Source organism: Coregonus lavaretus (assembly GCF_964263955.1).
Source record: "Coregonus lavaretus genome assembly, chromosome: 3".
In the NCBI taxonomy this organism is placed as follows: Eukaryota; Metazoa; Chordata; class Actinopteri; order Salmoniformes; family Salmonidae; genus Coregonus; species Coregonus lavaretus.
In genome coordinates, this window is record NC_139990.1 from 64,097,313 (window position 1) to 64,122,393 (window position 25,081).

At 42.9% G+C, this 25,081-nt stretch overlaps 2 protein-coding genes across 2 annotated transcripts; both read right to left on the bottom strand.

Moving 5' to 3' along the window:
- Positions 1-1,226: 1,226 nt before the first annotated feature.
- On the bottom strand, positions 1,227-2,812 carry LOC311124757 (protein rapunzel-like). Its single transcript, XM_084158332.1, has one exon. It carries the CDS (start codon positions 2,722-2,724, stop codon positions 2,041-2,043), a length of 684 nt encoding a protein of 227 aa, XP_084014458.1. The 5' UTR covers positions 2,725-2,812; the 3' UTR covers positions 1,227-2,040.
- Positions 2,813-5,210: 2,398 nt separating this feature from the next.
- On the bottom strand, positions 5,211-24,516 carry LOC311118117 (protein rapunzel-like; the record flags this gene model as incomplete). The annotated part of the gene is made up of 2 exons (XM_084157594.1): positions 5,211-5,905; positions 24,360-24,516. The coding sequence occupies 2 exons, from the start codon at positions 24,514-24,516 to the stop codon at positions 5,211-5,213; spliced, it is 852 nt and encodes a 283-aa protein (XP_084013720.1).
- Positions 24,517-25,081: the final 565 nt, after the last annotated feature.

Here is a 25,081-nt window from a genome sequence, read left to right on the forward strand (position 1 = left end):
AAAATTGTAGACCTCCACAAGTCTGGTTCATCCTTGAGAGCAATTTCCAAATGCCTGAAGGTACCACGATCATCTGATCAGCCGTCATACCGCTCAGGAAGGAGACGCGTTCTGTCTCCTAGAGATGAATGTACTTTGGTGTGAAAAGTGCAAATAAATCCCAGAACAACAGCAAAGGACCTTGTGAAGATGCTGGAGGAAACAGGTACAAAAGTATCTATATCCACAGTAAAACGAGTCCTATATCGACATAACCTGAAAGGCCGCTCAGCAAGGAAGAAACCACTGCTCCAAAACCGCCATAAAAAAGCCAGACTACGGTTTGCACATGGGGACAAAGATCGTACTTTTTGGAGAAATGTCCTCTGGTCTGATGAAACAAAAATAGACTGTTTGGCCATAATGACCATCGTTATGTTTGGAGGAATAAGGGGGTTGCTTGCAAGCCCAAGAAAATCATCCCAACTGTGAAGCACGGGGGTGGCAGCATCATGCTGTGGGGGTGCTTTGCTGCAGGAGGGACTGGTGCACTTCACAAAATAGATGGCATCATGAGGAAGGAAAATTATGTGGATATATTGAAGCAACATCTCAAGACATCAGTCAGGAAGTTAAAGCTTGGTTGCAAATGGGTCTTCCAAATGGACAATGACCCCAAGCATACTTCCAAAATTGTGGCAAAATGGCTTAAAGACAAAAAAGTCAAGGTATTGGAGTGGCCATCACAAAGCCCTGACCTCAATCCTATAGAACATTTGTGGGCAGAACTGAAAAAGCGTGCGAGCAAGGAGGCCTACAAACCTGACTCAGTTACAACAGCTCTGTCAGGAGGAATGGGCCAAAATTCACCCAACTTATTGTGGGAAGCTTGTGGAAGGCTACCCGAAATGTTTGACCCAAGTTAAACAATTTAAAGGCAATGCTACCAAATACCAATTGAGTATATGTAAACTTCTGACCCACTGGGAATGTGATGAAATAAATAAAAGCTGAAATAAATCATTCTCTCTACTATTATTCTGACATTTCACATTCTTAAAATAAAGTGGTGATCCTAACTGACCTAAGACAGGGAATTTGTACTAGGATTAAATGTCAGGAATTGTGAAAAACTGAGTTAAAATGTATTTGGCTAAGGTATATGTAAACTTCCGACTTCAACTGTAATTGGCCTGCTCTGTTAATAGTGGCCACAGTATAGATAATGTGTTTGTTTTTTTACTGAAAGTGCTAGGTTGCATCAGTGGCACTATTGGACTTGCATGGAGTATATATATATGTGTTCAAATAGATACCCATTATGGTCAATCTTACATTCATGCAACAGAATGAGCCTGTTCTCTCTGTCTCCCTCTAAATCACCAGCAAATTTATAGGCAAGACAACATATTTTTTTAAAGTGCTGAATATTGTCAGACATTAAAACCACTCCCTCTTACTCTTTAGAAGACAGGAATGGCATAGTTAAATCTAATTGAGAGCCAGTCCAAAGGTTGATCATCAGACCACTGTGTATGCAGGTTTCCATATCAACATTCACATATATATTATATAGGTCTGTTAATTGACTACTGCTGTGGATGAGGCAAATCACTAACTGTTTTCATTCAATCTACTTATCTCTAACTCATAGATACCAACAGTGAATAGTCATGTGATCATTAAAGAATAATTAATCCACATCACAGGAGGCTGCTGAGGGGAGAACGGCTCATAATAATGGCCGGAACGGAGCATATGGAATGGCATCAAACACCTGGAAACTATGTGATTGATGTATTTGATACCATTCCAGCTCCAGTTATTACCATGAGCCCGTTCTCCCCAGTTAAGGTGCCACCAACCTCCTGTGATCTACATTGATAGTCAATTAACTGGTTGAATAAACACAGAGAAGTTGTATACACAGCGGTCCTGGAGTAAGGACAAAAGTGATGGAAGGAAGGATGGGGGATCCTAGGTCATAGAGGGAATGTGGAGAGAGTCCTACGTATGGAGGACAAGTAGCAGAGGAGCAGCCTCTACACCTCCTTCTCCTCTTCACTTGCACTTCTGGAGGGCCTCTTGCATCCTCTCCTGCACATGCTCCATCTTCTCGGTCCACTCGTCGCTAATACCCTCCTCGTCGTCTCCGATGACGGCGGCATAACCCATGAGGGCAATCAGGCCGATGCAGAAGAGGTATGTGAGGCGCGTGCACAGGTTCTCCATGGTGCGGCGGTCACCCTGCGAGTGCTTCAGGTACACCTCCAGGATGGGCCGGCTGAACAGCTTGGGCTTGCCCACCACGCCCTCGTAGAGTGTGTGCAGGTTCTGGTCTCCCAGGTCGTTGGAGTAGCTCTCCTCGAAGTCCTCCTTCTTGCGCTCGCGGTGCACGGGCCGCGCCTCCACCATCTCCATGAACTTGCGGAACTGATTGCGCAGGTTCTCCTCCACACGGCAGTACTGGCCGTCCAGCGTCTCCTTCTTGATCTGTAGCAGGGCGCTGTGGTTCTGCTGGGACAGCTTGTCCAGGGCACGGTTGACCGAGCCAAACTCGCGCTTCAGCGTCTGGATGTCCTCATCGTCCACGTGGTGCAGCACCACTCGGATTAGAGAGCCGGCCACGCCGAAAATGGGGTTGACCACAGCTGCAGCAGAAGAGATGGTGGCCACACACTGCAGCACCTTCACCAGGCCCTGTTTCAGCTTGGCCCGGTCTTCCACAATCTCCATCTCCGACATGATGGCACGCAGGGGGTCACGACACAGACGTCAAAACCAGGTAGTGCTTGAAAGGGTTGGGGAGGATGGTAGCTTCTGATAGAGAGAAAGGAGCCTAAGAGAAAGAGAGAGTAGAGCAATCTATTGACAAGTTCTTTAAAATAAAAAAGGGCAAGTTTTAAACTCTAATAGTGTTACATTACTAGTATATACACTGCTCAAAAAAATAAAGGGAACACTTAAACAACACAATGTAAGTCAATCACACTTCTGTGAAATCAAACTGTCCACTTAGGAAGCAACACTGATTGACAATAAAGTTCACATGCTGTTGTGCAAATGGAATAGACAACAGGTGGAAATTATAGGCAATTAGCAAGACACCCCCAATAAAGATGGGGTTCTGCAGGTGGTGACCACAGACCACTTCTCAGTTCCTATGCTTCCTGGCTGATGTTTTGGTCAATTTGAATGCTGGCGGTGCTTTCACTCTAGTGGTAGCATGAGACGGAGTCTACAACCCACACAAGTGGCTCAGGTAGTGCAGCTCATCCAGGATGGCACATCAATGCGAGCTGTGGCAAGAAGGTTTGCTGTGTCTGTCAGCGTAGTGTCCAGAGCATGGAGGCGCTACCAGAGACAGGCCAGTACATCAGGAGACGTGGAGGAGGCCGTAGGAGGGCAACAACCCAGCAGCAGGACCGCTACCTCCGCCTTTGTCACTGCCAGAGCCCTGCAAAATGACCTCCAGCAGGCCACAAATGTGCATGTGTCTGCTCAAACGGTCAGAAACAGACTCCATGAGGGTGGTATGAGGGCCCGACGTCCACAGGTGGGGGTTGTGCTTACAGCCCAACACCGTGCAGGACGTTTGGCATTTGCCAGAGAACACCAAGATTGGCAAATTCGCCACTGGCGCCCTGTGCTCTTCACAGATGAAAGCAGGTTCACACCGAGCACATGTGACAGACGTGACAGTCTGGAGACGCCGTGGAGAACGTTCTGCTGCCTGCAACATCCTCCAGCATGACCGGTTTGGCGGTGGGTCAGTCATGGTGTGGGGTGGCATTTCTTTGGGGGGCCGCACAGCCCTCCATGTGCTCGCCAGAGGTAGCCTGACTGCCATTAGGTACCGAGATGAGATCCTCAGACCCCTTGTGATACCATATGCTGGTGCGGTTGGCCCTGGGTTCCTCCTAATGCAAGACAATGCTAGACCTCATGTGGCTGGAGTGTGTCAGCAGTTCCTGCAAGAGGAAGGCATTGATGCAATGGACTGGCCTGCCCGTTCCCCAGACCTGAATCCAATTGAGCACATCTGGGACATCATGTCTCGCTCCATCCACCAACGCCACGTTGCACCACAGACTGTCCAGGAGTTGGCGGATGCTTTAGTCCAGGTCTGGGAGGAGATCCCTCAGGAGACCATCCGCCACCTCATCAGGAGCATGCCCAGGCATTGGAGGGAGGTCATACAGGCACGTGGAGGCCACACACACTACAGAGCCTCATTTTGACTTGTTTTAAGGACATTACATCAAAGTTGGATCAGCCTGTAGTGTGGTTTTCCACTTTAATTTTGAGGGTGACTCCAAATCTAGACATCCATGGGTTGATACATTTGATTTCCATTGATAATTTTTGTGTGATTTTGTTGTCAGCACATTCAACTATGTAAAGAAAAAAGTATTTAATAAGATTATTTCATTCATTCAGATCTAGGATGTGTTGTTTAAGTGTTCCCTTTATTTTTTTGAGCAGTGTATATTGTCCCACACTGCACAGAGGTTAATGTTACACTTTTGAAAGTGTTAAATGTTTTGAACCTAATAAAGTGGACTATACTTTAACACCATTGGTCTATTTACATAATTCCATCTAAGAACATAAAAATGAATAACAATTAATAACAAGTGCAAAAAAGCATTTATTTAGAAAAAGTCAAGAAGTAAAAGTACACTTAATCCAAGTAAGAAAAAAACAACGATATACAAGGTTATCATAAAACACGCATTCAGACTAATTTCTCAAAGTAAACATGACAGCGTTGGCAGTGGGAAATAGAAAACATGAGGGCTGAAGTGCAACACTGCTCATAGCAAAATACTATAAAATCTATATTTAATCAATTGCATTCATTGACAAAGAAGATTGCCCACCACCCAAAAGGAAATTACTTTTCTTTTTTAATTGAGGGAAGAGGACTAGTTTAGTCTCCAAACAGCTTTTAACCTTAAAGGGATACTTCTGGATTTTGGCAATGAGGCCCTTTATCTACTTCCCCAGAGTCAGATGACTTGCAGATACTCAGACTTCCAGTCATTGCGCTAATGCCAGTTAGCATTGACTCACAAAACTACCTCTAACTTCCTTCATACTGGACACAGAGACATTACATTTATACCCACAAGTTCATCTGACTCTGGTGAAGTAGATCAATTGCCAAAATCCAGAAGTATCCCTTTAAAGCCCTCATATGCCCACCCAACCCTGGGAGTGGATGAGGATCAGTTCCCCTCACACTGGGCCAGCGCCTCATCCATCTTGGCCTGAATAGCCTTCACCCTGGGGGCCCATTTATCCCTGACTTCATCCTCATTATCCTCTGTGACCACCGTATATGCCATTAGTGTCATCAGGCCCATTCGAAAGACATTAGCCAGTTGGGAGCACTTTTTCTCCATGTCGCCTCGTTCTTCCTTGTAATGCTCTAGGTACACCTCCAGCAAACCCCTTTGTTCAAAATTTTTCTTCTCTTTTATGACCCCGCTGTAGTACGTGTTCAGAGCAAGGGTACTCTTGTCTCTCTCATAGACCCTCTGGAACTCTGCCATGTAGCCCTCTCTTCCCTCAGGGTCTTTTTCAATCTGCTCCACCATGGTGTTGAGGGCAGTGTACTGGTGCTTGATATACTCTTCATACTTGCTGTACTTCTCATTGACCTCGTCCAGGTGAATCTGCTTCAGAATCTGCTGGTTTGTCTTGGAGATGCTTTCCAGTTTGGCATGGATGCGGCGGAATTGTTGGGCGTCCAGGTCTTGGGTGAGGTCTTTGGCGACAAGGCCCTTTGTCACCTTCACCACTGCGGTGACTATGTTGAAGAGTGGGTTTATGGTGGAGGCGAAGGAGGAGACTTTCTCTATGCCGTTTAGGATTATGAGCACTGTCTCCTTGTCCATGGCTGCTGCTGCACACTGTAGTCCTAGAGAGAAGAGAGTATTTTAGTATGTACATCGCTCATGTCTGCAAGTAGTGCCAACTTTATTGAATTTGAATTATGTGGGGCCATTTGCTTGAACTTGTATTCAGAATATTCACAATGCAGCCTTGTCAATCTTTTGCAAACTTTTTAGTGTGTGCGCACATTCTGCAAATGCATCTTGAATTTAAGATACAGTGAGCTAACTGTCATAAAGCTGAAGGACAGATTACAGTCTTCTCTTTGAACATCGGTTGACTCTCTACAACATTGGCACACAACATTATACCCCTTATTTTTAACAAGCAGAAAATGATAAGTAGTTTAAAATAGCATATATGCCACACAGATGGAAATGTTAGTTAAATAAATACTCTTCCCAGAGTATTGATGAATGTACAATTTTTTATGCAATCATTGGAAGGGATTACGTCTTTTGATATCAGTGCGATCTACAGCTAGCACTATTCGATCTGAAATTGTGCCCAACAATAGATGTTATTGTGCTAGATAGATTAAATCAATGGACATTGAATCTAAAATTATGATTAGTAATCGAATCTTACCTGAGTCAAGTCGGTAGCTGTTTCCCTCCTTATGGTTCTGTAGTAGTAGTCTTGGTAGTTGTGGTTCTGTAGTAGTAGTAGTAGTAGTAGTAGTAGTAGTAGTAATAATAGTAGTCTTGGTATTGTGGTTCTGTTGTCTCTGTACTAGCAGCCTTTATATCCATCTGTAGACCTTGGCCAGTCCTCCTTGCCATGTAAGGGCAGGGTGTGGGAGTGACTCATGCATACACAATGCTGATTGGGTTACGGGGAAAAGGCTACTCTTCAATACACTTTTGATTGGTTCACTATCCCACGGCGGCTGTAGTGGAAATCTTTCATTAATGTGCATGTAACCACAGGAATGAAGAGTGACATTGACAAAGTGCACAAAAAAAAAAAATGTTTTTTTTGGCTGTGTCTTCAGGTTTACATAGAAATTATCTTGGAAGTTATGATGCCAGATGATGCAACTGCACACACAAAGAGATACTGAGTTGAGGGTGTCCATGTTTGCTGTTTCAAGACAGCTGCTAATGTAGCACATGGGGATATGTAAAACGTACTCCTCAGTCTGAAGTGTCCCCACTTGCGCCCCACCGAATAGCTAGCTGTTTGCGTGGCGCGACTGGTAAGACGCTTTGGGAGGGTGGTCACGTGCTAGCAAAAAAGAGATCCTGGGTTTGAGTCTCTGTGTGAGCCGAATCAGGAGGAAGTGGTACTCGCTAAGCAAGAAACGAAGTCCATTATACTAACACCAGTACCATAGCTGTTGTGCAAGTGATAGACATTGTCAGCTAAGGGGTGCACAGAGGTGTAGCAACAGCCAAAATAAAACTGTACACATTGCAGTAAGTTTACGTAAAACACCCTTACTTTTTATTATGACAGAAATGTAGGTAAAATAGTGAAAGCTTTAATCAAAGTGGAGGTGATATGTAGGCTATATTAAAAAGTGCAGAGCCTTTGTATCATCCATGTGAGTAAAATATGTAAGTACAATTCTGAGTAAAATTCTGAAAGAAGTATTTGTATCTGTTGACAAGTGAGTGGAGGAATTGTAATGGCTTACGTTGAAGGGTTCGACTAGCTCCTGGTCTGTGACTCCGTGCTCTGATTGATGTGATGCCTGAAATAGATAAAATGCACTTATTACTACTAATCACTGTACCTGAGCACACCTTATTGTGTCCTTTCAATTTCTAGTTTATATCTGACAGCAGTGAAGGCGTTAACAGCCATCTCTGTTAGTGAAACCTAAATCAGTGTGCTGCTAACAGCTTTGCTTCCTCCACTGTCCCTGTCCCCTTACTGGGCTCGAACCAGTGGTGCTCTAATGGCAAACAAATGCCCTCCTTGACAACTTACCAACCAGTTGTGCTATAGAAAATGATCCGATACGATAGCACCATGGGCGACATTTAAGCTAGTTGTGTGGAGTAAGCTTATGGCACTTTCTGACCTCCGTTACATTAGCATAGCAGCCCTCCTTTCAGCATTTCAGCACCAGGCCGATTTGATTGTGCCTTTATGGAGGGGACTGATAGCTCCAGTGAGGAAGTCATGCCTTTTGAGTGGTAGTTAGAAGCAATGGACGCTAATCCATCCACTTGTGATTGGTTCACACACCCACTGCTGCAGGATAGAACACTGCTGCAACCCAACTTATTCTAACTGATGCATGTCAACTTCCATGAAAATCTTTCAGTTAATGGAACTACGGGAATAAGGGTAGGGTTATCCAGAAATATGTTTTAGCTGGAACCAAAAGCTGGAACCATCTTTTTTCAATGAAGCAAAACATACTGCACAGTGATAAAGTACACAAATATGTTGGATTATTTTTTGTTGTTGCTGTAATTGTCTTCAGAAGGTATGGGTTTACATGGAAATGATCTTGAAAGTTATATGATGCCAGATAATGCAACCGCACACACAAAGAGCTAGTGAGATGTCGAAAAACCTGTTTTCACTTTGTCATTATGGTTTATTGTGTGTAGATTGATGAAGGATAGAAAAAAGAAAAAAAAATTATAGAATAAGGCTGTAACGTAACAAAATGTGGAAAAATTCAAGGGGTCTGAATACTTTCCGAATGCACTGTATGTAGGCTATATTAAGAAGTGTCAGACAGAGCCTTTGTATCATCCATGTGAGTAAAATATCAAAGTACAATTCTTGGAGTAAAATTTGTGGCTGTTGACAAGTGAGTGGAGGAATTGTAATGGCTTACGTTGAAGGGTTTGACAAGCTCCTGGACTGCGACTTCGGGCTCTGATCGATGTGACTCCTAAAAAAAAGATTGGGGGAAAATATGACTGCATCTGTGCGCAGCTAATAGACAGAATTTCTCTCTACAGCCTTTCATGCAGGTTTTAAAAGGGGATCACATTGCCTATCATACAGAGACATTGTATTTGTCAGTGAATGAGTTAACAGCTATCTCTGATAGCATAGCAGCCCTCCGTTCAGCACTTCAGCACCACGCTGCTTTGAATGTGCTTCTATGGAAAAGACTGATAGCTCCAGTGTAGCTGTGATAGCAGCGCTAGCAGGCGAAATGAGGAAGTCATGCCCCTCAAGTGGTGGTTAGAAGCAATGGAAGCTAACAGACACTGGGCAGGACTGAGTCATACAGAGAAGCAGAGACGACAACAGACCCTCAGAGGTCAATCTTGGTGGAAGAGAAACCCGTACTATGGCAACACAGTTGCTTAAACTGTTGTGTACTACATCAAGGACACTACTGTATACGAAGTGAAATAATTTCACGGTGCTAATTTAACCTGCATGAGTTGAGTGAGAGTGATGGACATTTTCAAAGATCGGCAGTTGTTGCCAAAGGTGTACCTAGATCACTGCGACAGAAACTGAGGTGGCATAGAGGCTAAATGTTCCCGACATGTTTCCACATGTTTGAAATACAAAATATTTTGTTGTTGGTTTTTTAGCTGTGTTTGTCTTCAGAAAGTGTGGGTTTACATGGAACTTATCATGTGATGCCACCTGCTGCACACAAAGAGCTACTGAGATGAGGGTGCTCATGGTTGTGTTTTTTTTTTTTTTTTTTTTTTTACAGCTGCTAACAACAGTGTCACAGCTGTCGTGCAACTGACTCCCATTGTCAGCTGTCTCAAAGGAGTGCAAAGAAGAGATGTAGCCAAAATAATAGGGGGGGCTACTCTTCAATCCACTTTTCGTTGGCTCACATGGCCACTGCTGCAGTAGAACATACAGTAGCTACAAACCAAAACAGAAATCTGGAGTAGCAGTGGCATTTGGCAGTGAAGGAGTTAACAATAGCAGCCCTCTGTTCAGCACTTCAGCACCAGGCCGATTTGAATGTGCCTCTATGAAAGAGACTGATAGCTCCAGTGTAGCTGCGAAAGCAACGCTAGCAGGCTAAATGAGGAAATCATGCCCTTCGAGTGGTAGTTAGAAGGAATGTGCGCTAACGTCCACTGGGCGGGACACTGAGTCATACAGAGAAGCAGAGGCGACAGATTGAGCTCAATCTTGGTGGAAGAGAAACCTGTTGTAGGGCAGTACGGTTGACATAACTATAGTACTACATCAAAGACACTACTGTACATGAAGTTAAATGATTTCACCGTGTTCTAGTGAAGGAATTCAGAGGCTAATTTAACTTGTATGAATTGAGGAGTAATGTTTGAGAAGTGCTTTCTCAGTCTACACAGTAGCACTTGTGCTCATGTTTAAATATGTTGCAAAAACACAGAATTATAGACCACTGTGTTTTTTTTCAAGCACAGCCTTAATGTACCACAGTCACATGAGCTGAATTTGACAGATATCAGACAGAGCAGTGGCAATGTTGAGAGTGGAGTCAAAGTGAGAGCCTGCTCATAATCTCTTTTAGTCTCTCACCTCACATGACAGGATAGGAATAGGAATACGTGCTGAGACCACAGCCACTACAAACATTCACCCCAACTGTGGGATTGCAACAGTGGCTAAATACACATGGGTTCTGATAGAGGTTCACCCACATGTACAGGCAGAGACAAGGGTTTATCAAGAGTTGAGGCACTGCACACAGTATAGTGTGAGAAACACCCAGGTTGCCTGTCTGTCTTTGGTCCCACTCACTCTTTCGTGCCTGAATCTACCAGAGGGGGCAGTAAATGTACATATTTTAAATGGGGGAAAAAACTCTGTCAGATTTCAGCACCAATGATATGGACTGAGTAGGAGTGTCACTCCAGAGCACGTTTTAACCCTTTACATTCAGGTACATATTAGTTAGTGGGTTTGGATGTTATTTAAAATAATATGGGGGAAAGAATGCACTTGAAAATAAGAAAATGGGGAGATAGTAGCTTAAAGAAATCTGTTTTCATGAGAATATGATCCCATTTTATCACATTTTCTGGCTTTTGGTGCTCAATTAACCCTAACCACACACGTGAGACAACATATGTCACTTTCTGAGATTTGAAATATATCTATGGATACAATTTCTAATTACTTTAATTATTTGTCTTTCCCTTTACAGATAACACCACATCTGAGAGAGAACTCGTTACCCATCACCCATCAGTCAACCCAATATGGCTTTGAAAAGTAGGTAATGAAAGCGTTAATTGTTTTCTTTAACCTGGGGAACTTTTTCTTTTTTACTTCTAAAACTACAAAAACAGCAACGAGTGAAGTAAATGAAGAAACATAAAGCCCTATTACAGACATTTTCACATTAATACTGTCTATCATCATCGCAGCAATGCAAGTGGCAGTGTAATTTAACCCTTTGTGCAAATGAAGCCTGTGTTTAATTGTTCCTCCCAATTGAATGCTTTATAACTGGTGGTTTCAATTCTACCCATCCCATAGTAAACTGTGTTTCTACACAGTAGAAAAGTGTATGCATTGAAAAGTTGATGTATATGGGCTGTTAACCCAATATGCTATTTCAGGGAAACAGCTGATCAGGCCCCACGGCAGTTAAACTAACTCTCCCTTTTAGGTTAACCGATCACCACTGTGCTATAGCTGAGCCTTCAGAGACTCAGGACACTGCAACACTCCCTGTTTGAAGCAGTTAGTCTAGGCCCATGTCCTGAAACCTCACATACCACCATTATTTCCCAAATAATTAACTTAATTCTAAGTTAAAGCTGGTAATTTGTATTCAAACAACATATTTTGCCTGAGCATGAGTGCAAACAAAGCAGCTGCGATGGTGCTTCAATCAGGAAGTGGGCAGTTACTCTCACCATTCTCCCTACAGTGGAGCGGCCATCTTTACAGCTCTCTAGATATGCCCATAGCAGAGCAAGCTAACTAAATTCTACATGTTATCTCACACTAAAATCTTTACAAACTTTACCATTTGCATGTTTGCACTTTATTTGAATAATTTTCTGTCTCTTATTGTTCAAACATGACAGGTTCCCATCTTTCTTTACAGAGCACAGGCTGTGAGGCAGTTTGGGCACTTCCCTTTGGACAACAGCCCTGAGACCAATATAGATTAAACAATAACTGACTAATTAACACAATATACAACAATACAGTTTCTCCCAGAGTTTTAATGACTTTGTGAGTACTAAATCCAACCCACATCTCCTCTGCAGTAGCACAGAGCCAGCAAGCTCCCTTCCCTTCCCAGCTATGGCTCCCCCTAGCCGTGCTTCCATATTTCCTTGTTTATGCACAGCATAATGTCCTGTCCCTCCCTTCTCTATAACATTATACAGACACCACCTAGCACCTGAAAACCTCTCTTTTTCTGGATAAATTTTGAGATTAGAGTCTCTATATAACCCATATCCATCTAATGACACCCTAACCATAGTGGAACATAGCTTTTCTTACCTTTACAGAGTGCCTCTCTCTATACCTCTCTCTCCAAAGTCCCAACCTCGATAGCCTCCTTCTTCTTCCCAGAAATCCCTGCAAAAGGGGCACTTCCATGTAAGTTGAATGTGTAGGGGTGCTCATATTGGACTCAACCATTACTGTACAATACAGAGGGCCCCAGATGCTCAGTAAAGGCCTATTTGGGTACATAGTCCCACAAGCGCCAAACATGTCCCTTTCAAATGGTATGCCACTGGCCCTATAGTAAATACCCCTCCCCAAACTCCCTCTGTCCTCCCCCCCAATGGCTTTCACATCATATGGCCCATCCACCAGTCATACAGCCGATACTGAGAAGCAATTGTCACTTGCTGCACAAATGAGCTCTCAGAGAGTTTCCACTGGGTTTTTGTGGATTCACCAAGCTTTGGAGCCTCTTAAAGTGGCCCAAAATCATTGCTAGGGGATATTTTGGACACACAGAGACCCCTTTTTTATTGAAACCTACCATTTGAATGCAGAGGAAAATATTCTGGTGTGAATATGATGCAATCAAGCAAAAAGAGAGCACCGTCTCCAAGTGTCCCTCTCCAAAAGTGCAGAGATGTATCAAGTGGGACAAAGTGCTTTCCACTCACACAATGAGAAGGTAATTAAGCTCCTGAAGTTTAAAATGTAATTTTCTTCATATATTACTAAATAAATCATCCGTTTTTGGGGTCCGCGCTTTGAAAGCCCACCAGGTAAGCTCACCAACTGACAGGAGACACTGCAGTGCACAAGGTAAGGACTTAATTATTGTTCAAAACTATATGTACATACATAAACTATTTCTTTTAATTATTTTAAGATGTCATATAAAATCAATGGTGTATCATCTCAAACTGAAATTATACATATTTACCATATAGTCTACAATATACACCTACCACTTTATTCTAATATTTGATTCAGCACTAGCCTATACTAGCCTACAGTTGAGAGCATGGTCCTGAAATAAGATAACATGCTAAAATAAATGTACATAAACGTTAAGTCTTAAATATCAGAAAATGAACAATACTTCGCCTAGCAGTTTAAGACTTTACTGAACCAAATTTGATGTAGCCTACCTGAATTAGCAGCTATATTTCAGGATCTGACAGTAGGCATCATCATGAAATCAAATGACTATGCTTTCAAAAGGTCCAGTGTTTTAAAAACAAACACTAAAACCTTGTAGTCTTATTTCACAGTATTTCCAAGGTAGAAGTGGTGGGAAAACAAATGCCAGTATTTGGTTTCCTGCGAGTCCAGACTTGAGCTGAGCCATGTCCTAAAACAATAAGACCCCCAAACCAGTCGACAACTGCCCAAAGCAACAGCAGGTCAATCCAAATCTTCACAGTGTCAAAATAAGGCGTAAAACGTGGTCTTCATTTTAAAACCCTGAATAACAAACGCACAAACACCTGCCCAGAACGAATCTCGGCACTACAGCACAGATATGCTATTTAAAATTAATCATGTATTCTTCTTTAAACAATGATAAATTACATTTAATCTAATAAAAATGAGACACTAGGTACATTACCGAAGTGTTGTCAGAATATGGAGACAGGCTTCAGCGCAGGACTGGAGAAGTCAGCTGCTGGCGCGCGCCTGTCACTTTTGTTCAGGAGAACAGCCGCAGCTGTCAGACTAGAATAGAGCACATTTATGAGCGGAATAAGCACCAGAAACAGACATGAAGTGGTCATTTATCTGAACAGTAGCCAATAGCCATGGTGATAATAAGCGTCACATGTGAGTTGTCCGTCGGCGGTTTGAATGCTAAAATATTTACATGTAGGCCTACACAAACCTGGATGTGGCAAACGACAGACGCCCTTGTTGATGGGGGTTTATTTGCAGACAGGCAGACCATTGCATGGGCTACAAGGGAAACTCTAACCTAAATACCGGTACATACTATGCGACAAATTAAGCCTATTATAAGAGCATATGATTTGAGCATTTGACATTTTAAACCATTCCTTCTAGCTACCTAAGGTTGAATTATACATAAGAGATTAATGCTAGGCTAAATGTTGCCTTTCACTACAAGTCCTAACACATAATTAAAATCAATCAATGTATGCAGTGTAACAGTATCGCATTCCCATATGATATGAGGCAGTGCAGTGCAGGCTATGTGGCTACGCTATGGTCTGCGTGCGTAAAACACGTGCCAACGTCACTACGCTTCTACATTAGAACAGAGCATATGGATGAAATACAGTAAAAATGAATGAATGCCTTCACTTTTGTTTCATAAATGTTCTCTATAATGTTGTAACTTTTGAATATCTGTACTATTTATCAGGGGCGTCAAAAATCTGAGGGGGCACAAAGTAGGTGAGGATGGCTTGGGGGTGGTCATGAGCGGGGGTTGGCCCCTTTTCATAAATTGGAGAATGTAGCATTTTTCAATCTTGCAATCTAGAGCCATAATCATTATGCTTAATTCTATATCAAAATTTTGTTTTTCTGCTTATCTAAGCAAACCTCTTGAGCTGTCTGTATCCCCCTGACTGGTGTTTATAATTTAAAGAAACTAAATATGCTTCTCTGCATCTCTACTAAAATCTGGATAAAATATTGAAAGGAATGTGTGTCTTAATCAGTACATTTAGTTATTGGTGGCTTTTTTAAAGTCTACCAATCTTGCCAGTAGGCATGCCAGCGAAGATGATAGTTAGACAAGCTAGCTACTCTTACTTGATTGATTGCCTCAACCTATCTGGGCTAGCTAAAGCCAACTTCATAAAATTGCTAGGTGGCTAGTAGAATTACAAAAATTGATTAAATTCAGATTTTGTGTCACTGATCTACACACAATACCCCATAATGTCAAAGTGGAATTGTGTTTTTAGAAATGTTTAGAAATGAACTAAAAATGAAAAGCTGTCTTGAGTCAATAAGTATTCAATCCTTTTGTTATGGAAAGTCTAAATAAGTTTGGAAGTAAAAATGTGCTTAACAAGTCACATAATAAGTTGCATGGACTCACTCTGTATGCATTAATACTGTTTAACATGACTACCCCATCTCTGTACCCCACACATACAATTATCTGTAAGGTCTCTAAGTCGAGCAGTGAATTTCAAGCACAGATTCAACCACAAAGAAGGGCACCTATTGGCAGATTTTTTAATTTTTAAAGCAGACATTGAATATCCCTTTGAGCATGGTGCAGTTATTAATTGTACACTTTGGATGGTGTATCAATACACCCAGTCACTACAAAGATACAGGTGCCCTTCCTAAATCAGTTGCCGGAGAGGAAGGGATTTCACCATGAGGCCAATGGTGATTTTAATACAGTAACCGAGTGTAATGGCTGTGATGGGAGTTAACTGAGGATGGATCAACAACATTTGTAGTTACTCCACAATAGTAACATAAATGACAGAGTGAAAAGAAGGAAGCCTGTACAGAATAAAAAATATTCCAAAACATGCATCCTATTTGCAATAAGGCTCAAAATGTCCTGAATGTCCTGAATACAAAGCGTTATGTTTGGGCAAATCCAATACAACATTACTGAGTACCACTCTTCATATTTTTAAGAATGGTGGCAGGTGCATCATTTTATGGGTCGGCAAGAACTAGGGAGTTTTTTAGGATAAAAAGAAACAGAATAGAACTAAGCACAGGCAAAATCCTAGAGGAAAACCTGGTTCAGTCTGCTTTCACATTTCTACAGAACAATAACCTAAAACACAAGGCCAAATATGCACTGCAGTTGCTTACCAAGACGACATTGAATGTTCTTGATTGGCTTAGTTACGGTTTTGACTTCAATCGACTTGAAAGAAAAATGGCTGTCTAGCAATGATCAATAACCAACTTGACAGAGCTTGACATTTTTTAAGAATAATGGGCAAATTTTGTACAATCCAGGTGTGCAAAGCTCTTAGAGACGTACCCAGAAAGACTCACAGCTGTAATCGCTGCCAAAGGTGATTCTAACATGTATTGACTCAGGGAGTTTAATACTTATCTAATCAAGATATATTTGTGTTATATTTTCCGTTAATACAACATATATTTTTTAAATCTTCCACTGACAATACAGGGTATTTTGTGTAGATCAGTGACAAAATATGTCAATTAAATCTATTTTAATCCCACTTTGTAACACAACAAAATGTGGAAAAAAAGTTGTGTGAATACTTTCTGAATGCACTGTATATACTGTATATAATGTATATATTTTTAAACACAACAAATTTGAAGGGGCACGTGACCCTGTGCCCCCTGTGGGCATGACACCTCTGCTATTTATGTTTGTGATATTGTTATAATAAACAACAACAAATAAATAAATACACCAGAGCAATATTTCAGGGTAAGGTTCTTCTGTCCATGATATGTCATACATGTTGATGTTTCTATGTTCATTTTGATGTTTTCTATAAGCCCTAGGGCTAGGCAATGGAAGATGGAGTCTACATGCAATAGGTTCTTCAGATTTACAGAGACTGTCTATACTGTATGCCGCTTTAGTGATGATATTCAATTCAAAATTGTACAGATACTTTTTTAAAAAAGTAAATAAAATGTAATATTTCAAGACATTAAAGTGTAAAGTGTGAGATTGTTACTATAACCTCTTCTCATATACATTGTTTATAATTCAGTGACCATACAGTAAGTGATATATCATTCCCTTTTGAGTCTGTAGAATACTATCTAATACAACCTATCATAATCAACATCTCATATCTCACAACCTGCCTTATTTCTGCTTGTGGTCCAAAAGGGGTTACTGTAATGCCTGTCAGACTACACGGGGACAACCTCTGAGTTACTCTGCATGCTCATTTCCCATCTACAGTTACAATCACTCCACTCATAAGGAGGTTTGTCAAGATAGTTCATCTTCTCAATGTTGTATCAAGCTGCATTTAGTCATGGTAAAGGGTTAATAATTAAGTAATTTGTGCTTATTTTTTTGTGACGAGTAGAGAGTAGAATAGGGTAGTACTTTATTGATACCCACGTGGGAAATTGTTTTAGCACTCTGCATCATCAATAAATTACAAGGACAAGAAAAGACATGTAACAAACATGTAAGGGTTGGTGTGAGGTGTGACCCAGGTGCGGTGCAGGATAGACAGTAGGCAGTAGGCAGAGATGGCGAAACAAGGATCTTTTTATTTTTATATTGTATTGATTTTTAATGTTTTTAATAATAGATTTTTTTATTTTTTGGGGGGTAGATCAGCTTTAATATTGCAGATAGATTGTAACTTCCATCAATGTAATTGTCTGCATCACTTCCAATCCCCCATTTGTTCTTCTTCTCGCAAATACATACATACACATACATATACATACATATAAATACATATACATACATATATATACACATATCCATTAAAACAATATATTTCCCTGTATTACTTTCCAACCCCCCCCCCCCCCCCCCCCCCCCCCCCTTCCCTAATTGGAGTAAACTAGTGAACAACAACGCTTAGGCCTCTACTTCCAGCTATATACAGTGAGGGAAAACAGTATTTGATCCCCTGCTGATTTTGTACGTTTGCCCACTGACAAAGACGTGATCAGTCTATAATTTTAATGGTAGGTTTATTTGAACAGTGAGAGACAGAATAACAACAAATAAATTAAGAAAAACGCATGTCAAAAATGTTATAAATTCATTTGCATTTTAATGAGGGAAATAAGTATTTGACCCCTCTGCAAAACATGACTTAGTACTTGGTGGCAAAACCCTTGTTGGCAATCACAGAGGTCAGACGTTTCTTGTAGTTGGCCACCAGGTTTGCACACATCTCAGGAGGGATTTTGTCCCACTCCTCTTTGCAGAGCTTCTCCAAGTCATTAAGGTTTCGAGCCTGACGTTTGGCAACTCGAACCTTCAGCTCCCTCCACAGATTTTCTATGGGATTAAGGTCTGGAGACTGGCTAGGCCACTCCAGGACCTTAATGTGCTTCTTCTTGAGCCACTCCTTTGTTGCCTTGGCCTTGTGTTTAGGGTCATTATCATGCTGGAATACCCATCCACTACCCATTTTCAATGCCCTGGCTGAGGGAAGGAGGTTCTCACCCAAGATTTGACGGTACATGGCCCCGTCCATCGTCCCTTTGATGCGGTGAAGTTGTCCTGTCCCCTTAGCAGAAAAACACCCCCAAAGCATAATGTTTCCACCTCCATGTTTGATGGTGGGGATGGTGTTCTTGGGGTCATAGGCAGCATTCCTCCTCCTCCAAACACGGCGAGTTGAGTTGATGCCAAAGAGCTCGATTTTGGTCTCATCTGACCACAACACTTTCACCCAGTTATCCTCTGAATCATTCAGATGTTCATTGGCAAACTTCAGACAGCACTCTATATGTGCATTCTTGAGCAGGGGGACCTTGCGGGCGCTGCAGGATTTCAGTCCTTCACGGCGTAGTGTGTTACCAATTTGTTTTCTTGGTGACTATGGTCCCAGCTGCCTTGAGATCATTGACAAGATCCTCCCGTGTAGTTCTGGGCTGATTCCTCACTGTTCTGATGATCACTGCAACTCCACGAGGTGAGATCTTGCATGGAGCCCCAGGCCGAGGGAGATTGACAGTACTTTTGTGTTTCTTCCATTTGCGAATAATCGCACCAACTGTTGTCACCTTCTCACCAAGCTGCTTGGCGATGGTCTTGTAGCCCATTCCAGCCTTGTGTAGGTCTACAATCTTGTCCCTGACATCCTTGGAGAGCTCTTTGGTCTTGGCCATGGTGGAGAGTTTGGAATCTGATTGATTGATTGCTTCTGTGGACAGGTGTCTTTTATACAGGTAACAAACTGAGATTAGGAGCACTCCCTTTAAGAGTGTGCTCCTAATCTCAGCTCGTTACCTGTATAAAAGACACCTGGGAGCCAGAAATCTCTGATTGAGAGGGGGTCAAATACTTATTTCCCTCATTAAAATGCAAATCAATTTATAACATTTTTGACATGCGTTTTACTGGATTTTGTTGTATAATAAAAAATAAACCTACCATTAAAATGATAGACTGATCATTTCTTTGTCAGTGGGCAAACGTACAAAATCAGCAGGGGATCAAATACTTTTTTCCCTCACTGGACACAGTCAATTTTACAACAATTCTATTTTGTTTGTTTTTACTCCTGAACTTCCTCTACCCTCAATCTTTCCGATCATTTTCATGATGTCCATCCGGTTTGCTTCTATATGCCATATATTTCTAACTGTGCTCTTTCACAAAAGCTCTCAACCTATAACCTATATACTTATTATGGACACAGTATGCTTTACATTAGTTATCTTGTTTTTATTAGTTGTTGTTAGTTGTTATTAGTCCCATCCTTTAGCTCCATTCAACACCTCCCATCTATCTCTTAACACCATCCATATTGGATTTCTATTTGCCATATATTTTTCAACTGTACTGTGATGTTTCACAAAAGTTCTGAACCCTTCTATTCTCATTGTTTCTACAGATTGTAAATTGAAAATAAACATTTTTGCTAAAAGTATTATTATATTATTGATCGATTGACTATGACTTTTCAGATCACCCAGTAGTGCTATCTGCAGGGTTAGCTCCAGGTAAATATTGCAATCCTTCAGCCATTCCTGGACCTGTGACCAAAAACAAGCTACAAATGGACAGAACCAAAACAAATTATCTAATGATTCTGTCTCTTCGCAGCAAAATCTGCAGAGCTGGGAAGATTGTATCCCCCATATAAATAATATTCTATTGGTAGCAAGAATTTTGTATAATAATTTAAATTGAACAATTTGAAGTTTTGAATCCGGCGTCGTTTTGCATACCAGTTCATAAACACTATGCCATGGAATCGGTACGTCAAAAATCCCTTCCCAACTATTTTGCAATCTATATGGGATGGCTGTCAATCCTTTGGTCCTTAAATGAAACTGGTATACTTTTTTATTTATCACAATTTTCTTTAACCAATTATGTTCTTTAATGCAGGGCCAACAGACAAGTTCCTTACTTTTTCCCCTTCCACTTTCCTCTTCCATTTTTTGCGGTAATGCTGCAATTATGTAGTTGTAATTTTCCATATGTTTTTGTTAGCTGCATGTGCGACATAACTCCAACAGTCCTACCTATGATATCATTGACGAAGATTATACCTTTTTAATTTTTTTATTCTAAAAATAATGTTTTTTTAATCAATTAGTATATTTGAGTTTAACCACAATATGTGTTGCATTAATTGTTCTGTTGTTTCTGGAGGATTAAATTGAAATTGCAACCAACTTTCTATGGCTTGTTTTAGAAATAGTGATATTTGGGAGATTATTTCCTTTTCAAATAACTGAAAGTGAGAGGTTGTAATCTGAATAAAGGGAAAAAGGCCATTCTTGAATACGGGGTAGGACAATCTTACTAATTTGCTAGAGAACCATTTTGGATTTAAGTATAACTTTTGTATGACTGAAGCTTTTAGTGATAGGTCTAATGCTTTAATATTGAATAATTTCTGTCGGCCGAATTCATATTCATTATATAAATAGGCCCGTTTAATTTTGTCTGGCTTGCCGTTCCAAATAAAATGGAATATTGTTTTTTCTTTCTTTTCGCAAGGCAAGACCATAAGCAAATAGGTCAACTGGGATAATACTAAAGAGTTAATCAGGGGGATTTTTCCACAAATAGACAGGTATTTACCTTTCCATGGTATCAAGATCATATCTATTTTTGGTAACTTTCGATTAAAATGTATTGGAGTGAGATCATTTACAGTGGGGAAAAAAGTATTTAGTCAGCCACCAATTGTGCAAGTTCTCCCACTTAAAAAGATGAGAGAGGCCTGTAATTTTCATCATAGGTACACGTGAACTATGACAGACAAATTGAGAAATTTTTTTTTCTCCAGAAAATCACATTGTAGGATTTTTAATGAATTTATTTGCAAATTATGGTGGAAAATAAGTATTTGGTCACCTACAAACAAGCAAGATTTCTGGCTCTCACAGACCTGTAACTTCTTCTTTAAGAGGCTCCTCTGTCCTCCACTCGTTACCTGTATTAATGGCACCTGTTTGAACTTGTTATCAGTATAAAAGACACCTGTCCACAACCTCAAACAGTCACACTCCAAACTCCACTATGGCCAAGACCAAAGAGCTGTCAAAGGACACAAGAAACAAAATTGTAGACCTGCACCAGGCTGGGAAGACTGAATCTGCAATAAGTAAGCAGCTTGGTTTGAAGAAATCAACTGTGGGAGCAATTATTAGGAAATGGAAGACATACAAGACCACTGATAATCTCCCTCGATCGGGGGCTCCACGCAAGATCTCACCCCGTGGGGTCAAAATGATCACAAGAACGGTGAGCAAAAATCCCAGAACCACACGGGGGGACCTAGTGAATGACCTGCAGAGAGCTGGGACCAAAGTAACAAAGCCTACCATCAGTAACACACTACGCCGCCAGGGACTCAAATCCTGCAGTGCGAGACGTGTCCCCCTGCTTAAGCCAGTACATGTCCAAGCCCGTCTGAAGTTTGCTAGAGTGCATTTGAATGATCCAGAAGAGGATTGGGAGAATGTCATATGGTCAGATGAAACCAAAATATAACTTTTTGGTAAAAACTCAACTCGTCGTGTTTGGAGGACAAAGAATGCTGAGTTGCATCCAAAGAACACCATACCTACTGTGAAGCATGGGGGTGGAAACATCATGCTTTGGGGCTGTTTTTCTGCAAAGGGACCAGGACGACTGATCCGTGTAAAGGAAAGAATGAATGGGGCCATGTATCGTGAGATTTTGAGGAAAACCTCCTTCCATCAGCAAGGGCATTGAAGATGAAACGTGGCTGGGTCTTTCAGCATGACAATGATCCCAAACACACCGCCTGGGCAACGAAGGAGTGGCTTCGTAAGAAGCATTTCAAGGTCCTGGAGTGGCCTAGCCAGTCTCCAGATCTCAACCCCATAGAAAATCTTTGGAGGGAGTTGAAAGTCTGTGTTGCCCAGCAACAGCCCCAAAACATCACTGCTCTAGAGGAGATCTGCATGGAGGAATGGGCCAAAATACCAGCAACAGTGTGTGAAAACCTTGTGAAGACTTACAGAAAACGTTTGACCTGTGTCATTGCCAACAAAGGGTATATAACAAAGTATTGAGAAACTTTTGTTATTGACCAAATACTTATTTTCCACCATAATTTGCTAATAAATTCATTAAAAATCCTACAATGTGATTTTCTGGATTTTTTTTCCTCATTTTGTCTGTCATAGTTGACGTGTACCTATGATGAAAATTACAGGCCTCTCTCTTCTTTTTAAGTGGGAGAACTTGCACAATTGGTGGCTGACTAAATACTTTTTTCCCCCACTGTATTTCATTTGGGATATGTATTCCGAGTATATCCACATCACCATCAGACCATTTTATTGGTAAACTACATGGTAATGTAAAAATTGTATTTTTTAATGATCAAATAGGTAATATAGTACATTTATCATAATTTGGTTGTAATCCAGAGAGGTTAGACAATTTATCTAGATCCTCTATGAGGCTGTGACAAGGATCTTTACTGATGGTCCCGATGCCATGATACAAAATTACGGAATTTAATCGAAAAAGAAAGGCGTAGCAAATAAGACTCCAAAAAGCAGGCTGCCAGCCAAAATACGAAATACTAACTGTGACTGAAATAATAACTAAACGGAGAAAACTGAGCCTTGGCTTGACCTTGGCTGGGTACATCCGTAGGTCCCCCTGGGTGACGATGAACCCCAGGAAGGAGACTGTCTCAGTGTGGAACACACACTTCTCCGCCTTGACGTAGAGCTGGTGACGGAGAAGGCGTTGGAGGACCTGCCGAACATGATGCTGGTGTTCACTCATGTCCTTCGAAAATATGAGGAGGTCATCCAAATACACGAAGACGCTGTAGTCGGGGAGGTCCCGGAGCACGTCATTGACCAACGCCTGGAACACCGCAGGCACATTGGCTAGACCAAACGGCATGACTTGGTACTCGTAATGCCCACTGGGTGTGTTAAACGCCGTCTTCCACTCGTCCCCCTCCCGAATCCTCACCAGGTTGTAGGCATTACGTAAGTCCAGCTTGGTGAAGACCCGGGTTCCCTGCAACGACTCGAATGCCGTCGTCATCAGGGGGAGTGGGTAGCGGTTCTTCACCGTGATGTCGTTGAGCGCCCGGGAATCAATACACGGCCGCTGCCCACTGTCCTTTTTCCTCACGAAGAAGAAATCTGCGCCCGCGGGTGAGGTAGAGGGACGGATGTGACCCTCGACGAATGCCTCGTCAATATACTCCCTCATGGCCAGCGTCTCCGGCTGGGACAAGGAAAACAATCACCCTCGTGTGGGCATGGCGGCCGGCAGGAGATCTATTGTGCAGTCATATGGCCTGTGAGGAGGTAGGCCCTTGGCACGCCTTACTAAACACCTCCCCCAGATTTCAATACTCCCGGGAACGCCTGCCAGGTCTGGGCCGGTGACAGAGTCTGTAGCCGCCGTCCTCCCGGTGGCAACCGCTGCTAGGGTGGTAGGCAGTTCGGAGTGCAGGACCTGGGGAAGAGGTGAGGACTGGTAGGTGGTCTTGGATGGTGGTTTGGGCTGATGAGTGGTCGGTGGAGACCGGAACGGGACAGGAGCGCAGCCTCCCTCCAGGATGAGCCGCCCCGTGGAACAGTCTATCCGGAGTTTGTGGGCGACCAGCCAGGGGTGCCCGAGGATGAGGGGACACTCCGGAGAGTCCACAATGAAAAACTGGATATCAAAACCATTTGCCCCCCCCCCCCCCGCCACCGCACAGGGACAGTGCGCCGGGTGATGAAGCCCGACCCCAACGGCCGGCCGTCCAGGCCCATGACCGGAACCGGCTCGGAGAGGGAGAGTAACAGAATGCTCCACCCTTGGGCCAGCCCCGCGTCCATCAGGTTTCCCGCGGCCCCAGAATCCACCAGTGCCTGACATGCAGCGCGAGCCCACTGAACCCTGACGGGGAGAAAAGTCCAGGAGTCTCTGGAGTTTGGTTTTCGGTTCGCTAGCACCCCTCCCGATACTAGCGAGCCCTCCCGTTTACCCGGCTTCTCCGGGCTGATAGGGGGACGCGGAGGCGCACCTTGCGTCATGCCTCTCTCGTGCGCCCTCTCACGACGTCGATTGTCTACCCGCACCGAGAGGTCGACGAGGCCGTCCAGTCGCTCAGGCAGCTCCCTGAAGGAGAGTTCGTCCTTCATCCCCTCTGATAGCCCCCGAGCGTAAAGGACGACCAGGGCGGCCTCCTCCCACCTGCCTCTCAAGCCTGGGTCCGGAACTCCACGGAGTAGTCCGCCACCGAACGGTCACCCTGCCGACAGGCTGTAAGCCACCTCCCGGCCTCGTGCCCCGACACCACCCGAGAGGTGTCGAACACCTTGAGTAGCTCCTGGGTGAATAGGTAGGAATCGGAGTACGCCGGTGTTTGGCTCTCCCACTCTGCGGTAGCCCAGGAAAGGGCCTGACCCGTCAACAGAGTGATAATGTAGGCCACCCGGCCCTAATCCGTCGGGAAGAAGGAGGGTTGTAGGCTGAATATCAGGGAACGCTGGGTGAGGAATTCCCTGCAGCCCTCTGGACGTCCGTCGTACCTCTCCGGAGGTGATAGGCGGGGTTCCTGCGATGTCGCAGGTGAGACAGGAGGATGGTTGGGTGTCCACCCGGCTCTGCACGGCGATCGTCAGCTGGCGGAGATTCTCGGTGATCTGCTGCAGGCTGCGGTCGTGCTGGTTCAGCATGGCTCCCTGCGTTGCCAATGCGCTATGA

What these genes read in the sequence shown, in the direction of transcription:
- LOC311124757 (XM_084158332.1), bottom strand. Translation starts at nt 2,724, where the DNA reads ATGTCGGAGATGGAGATTGTGGAAGACCGGGCCAAGCTGAAACAGGGC.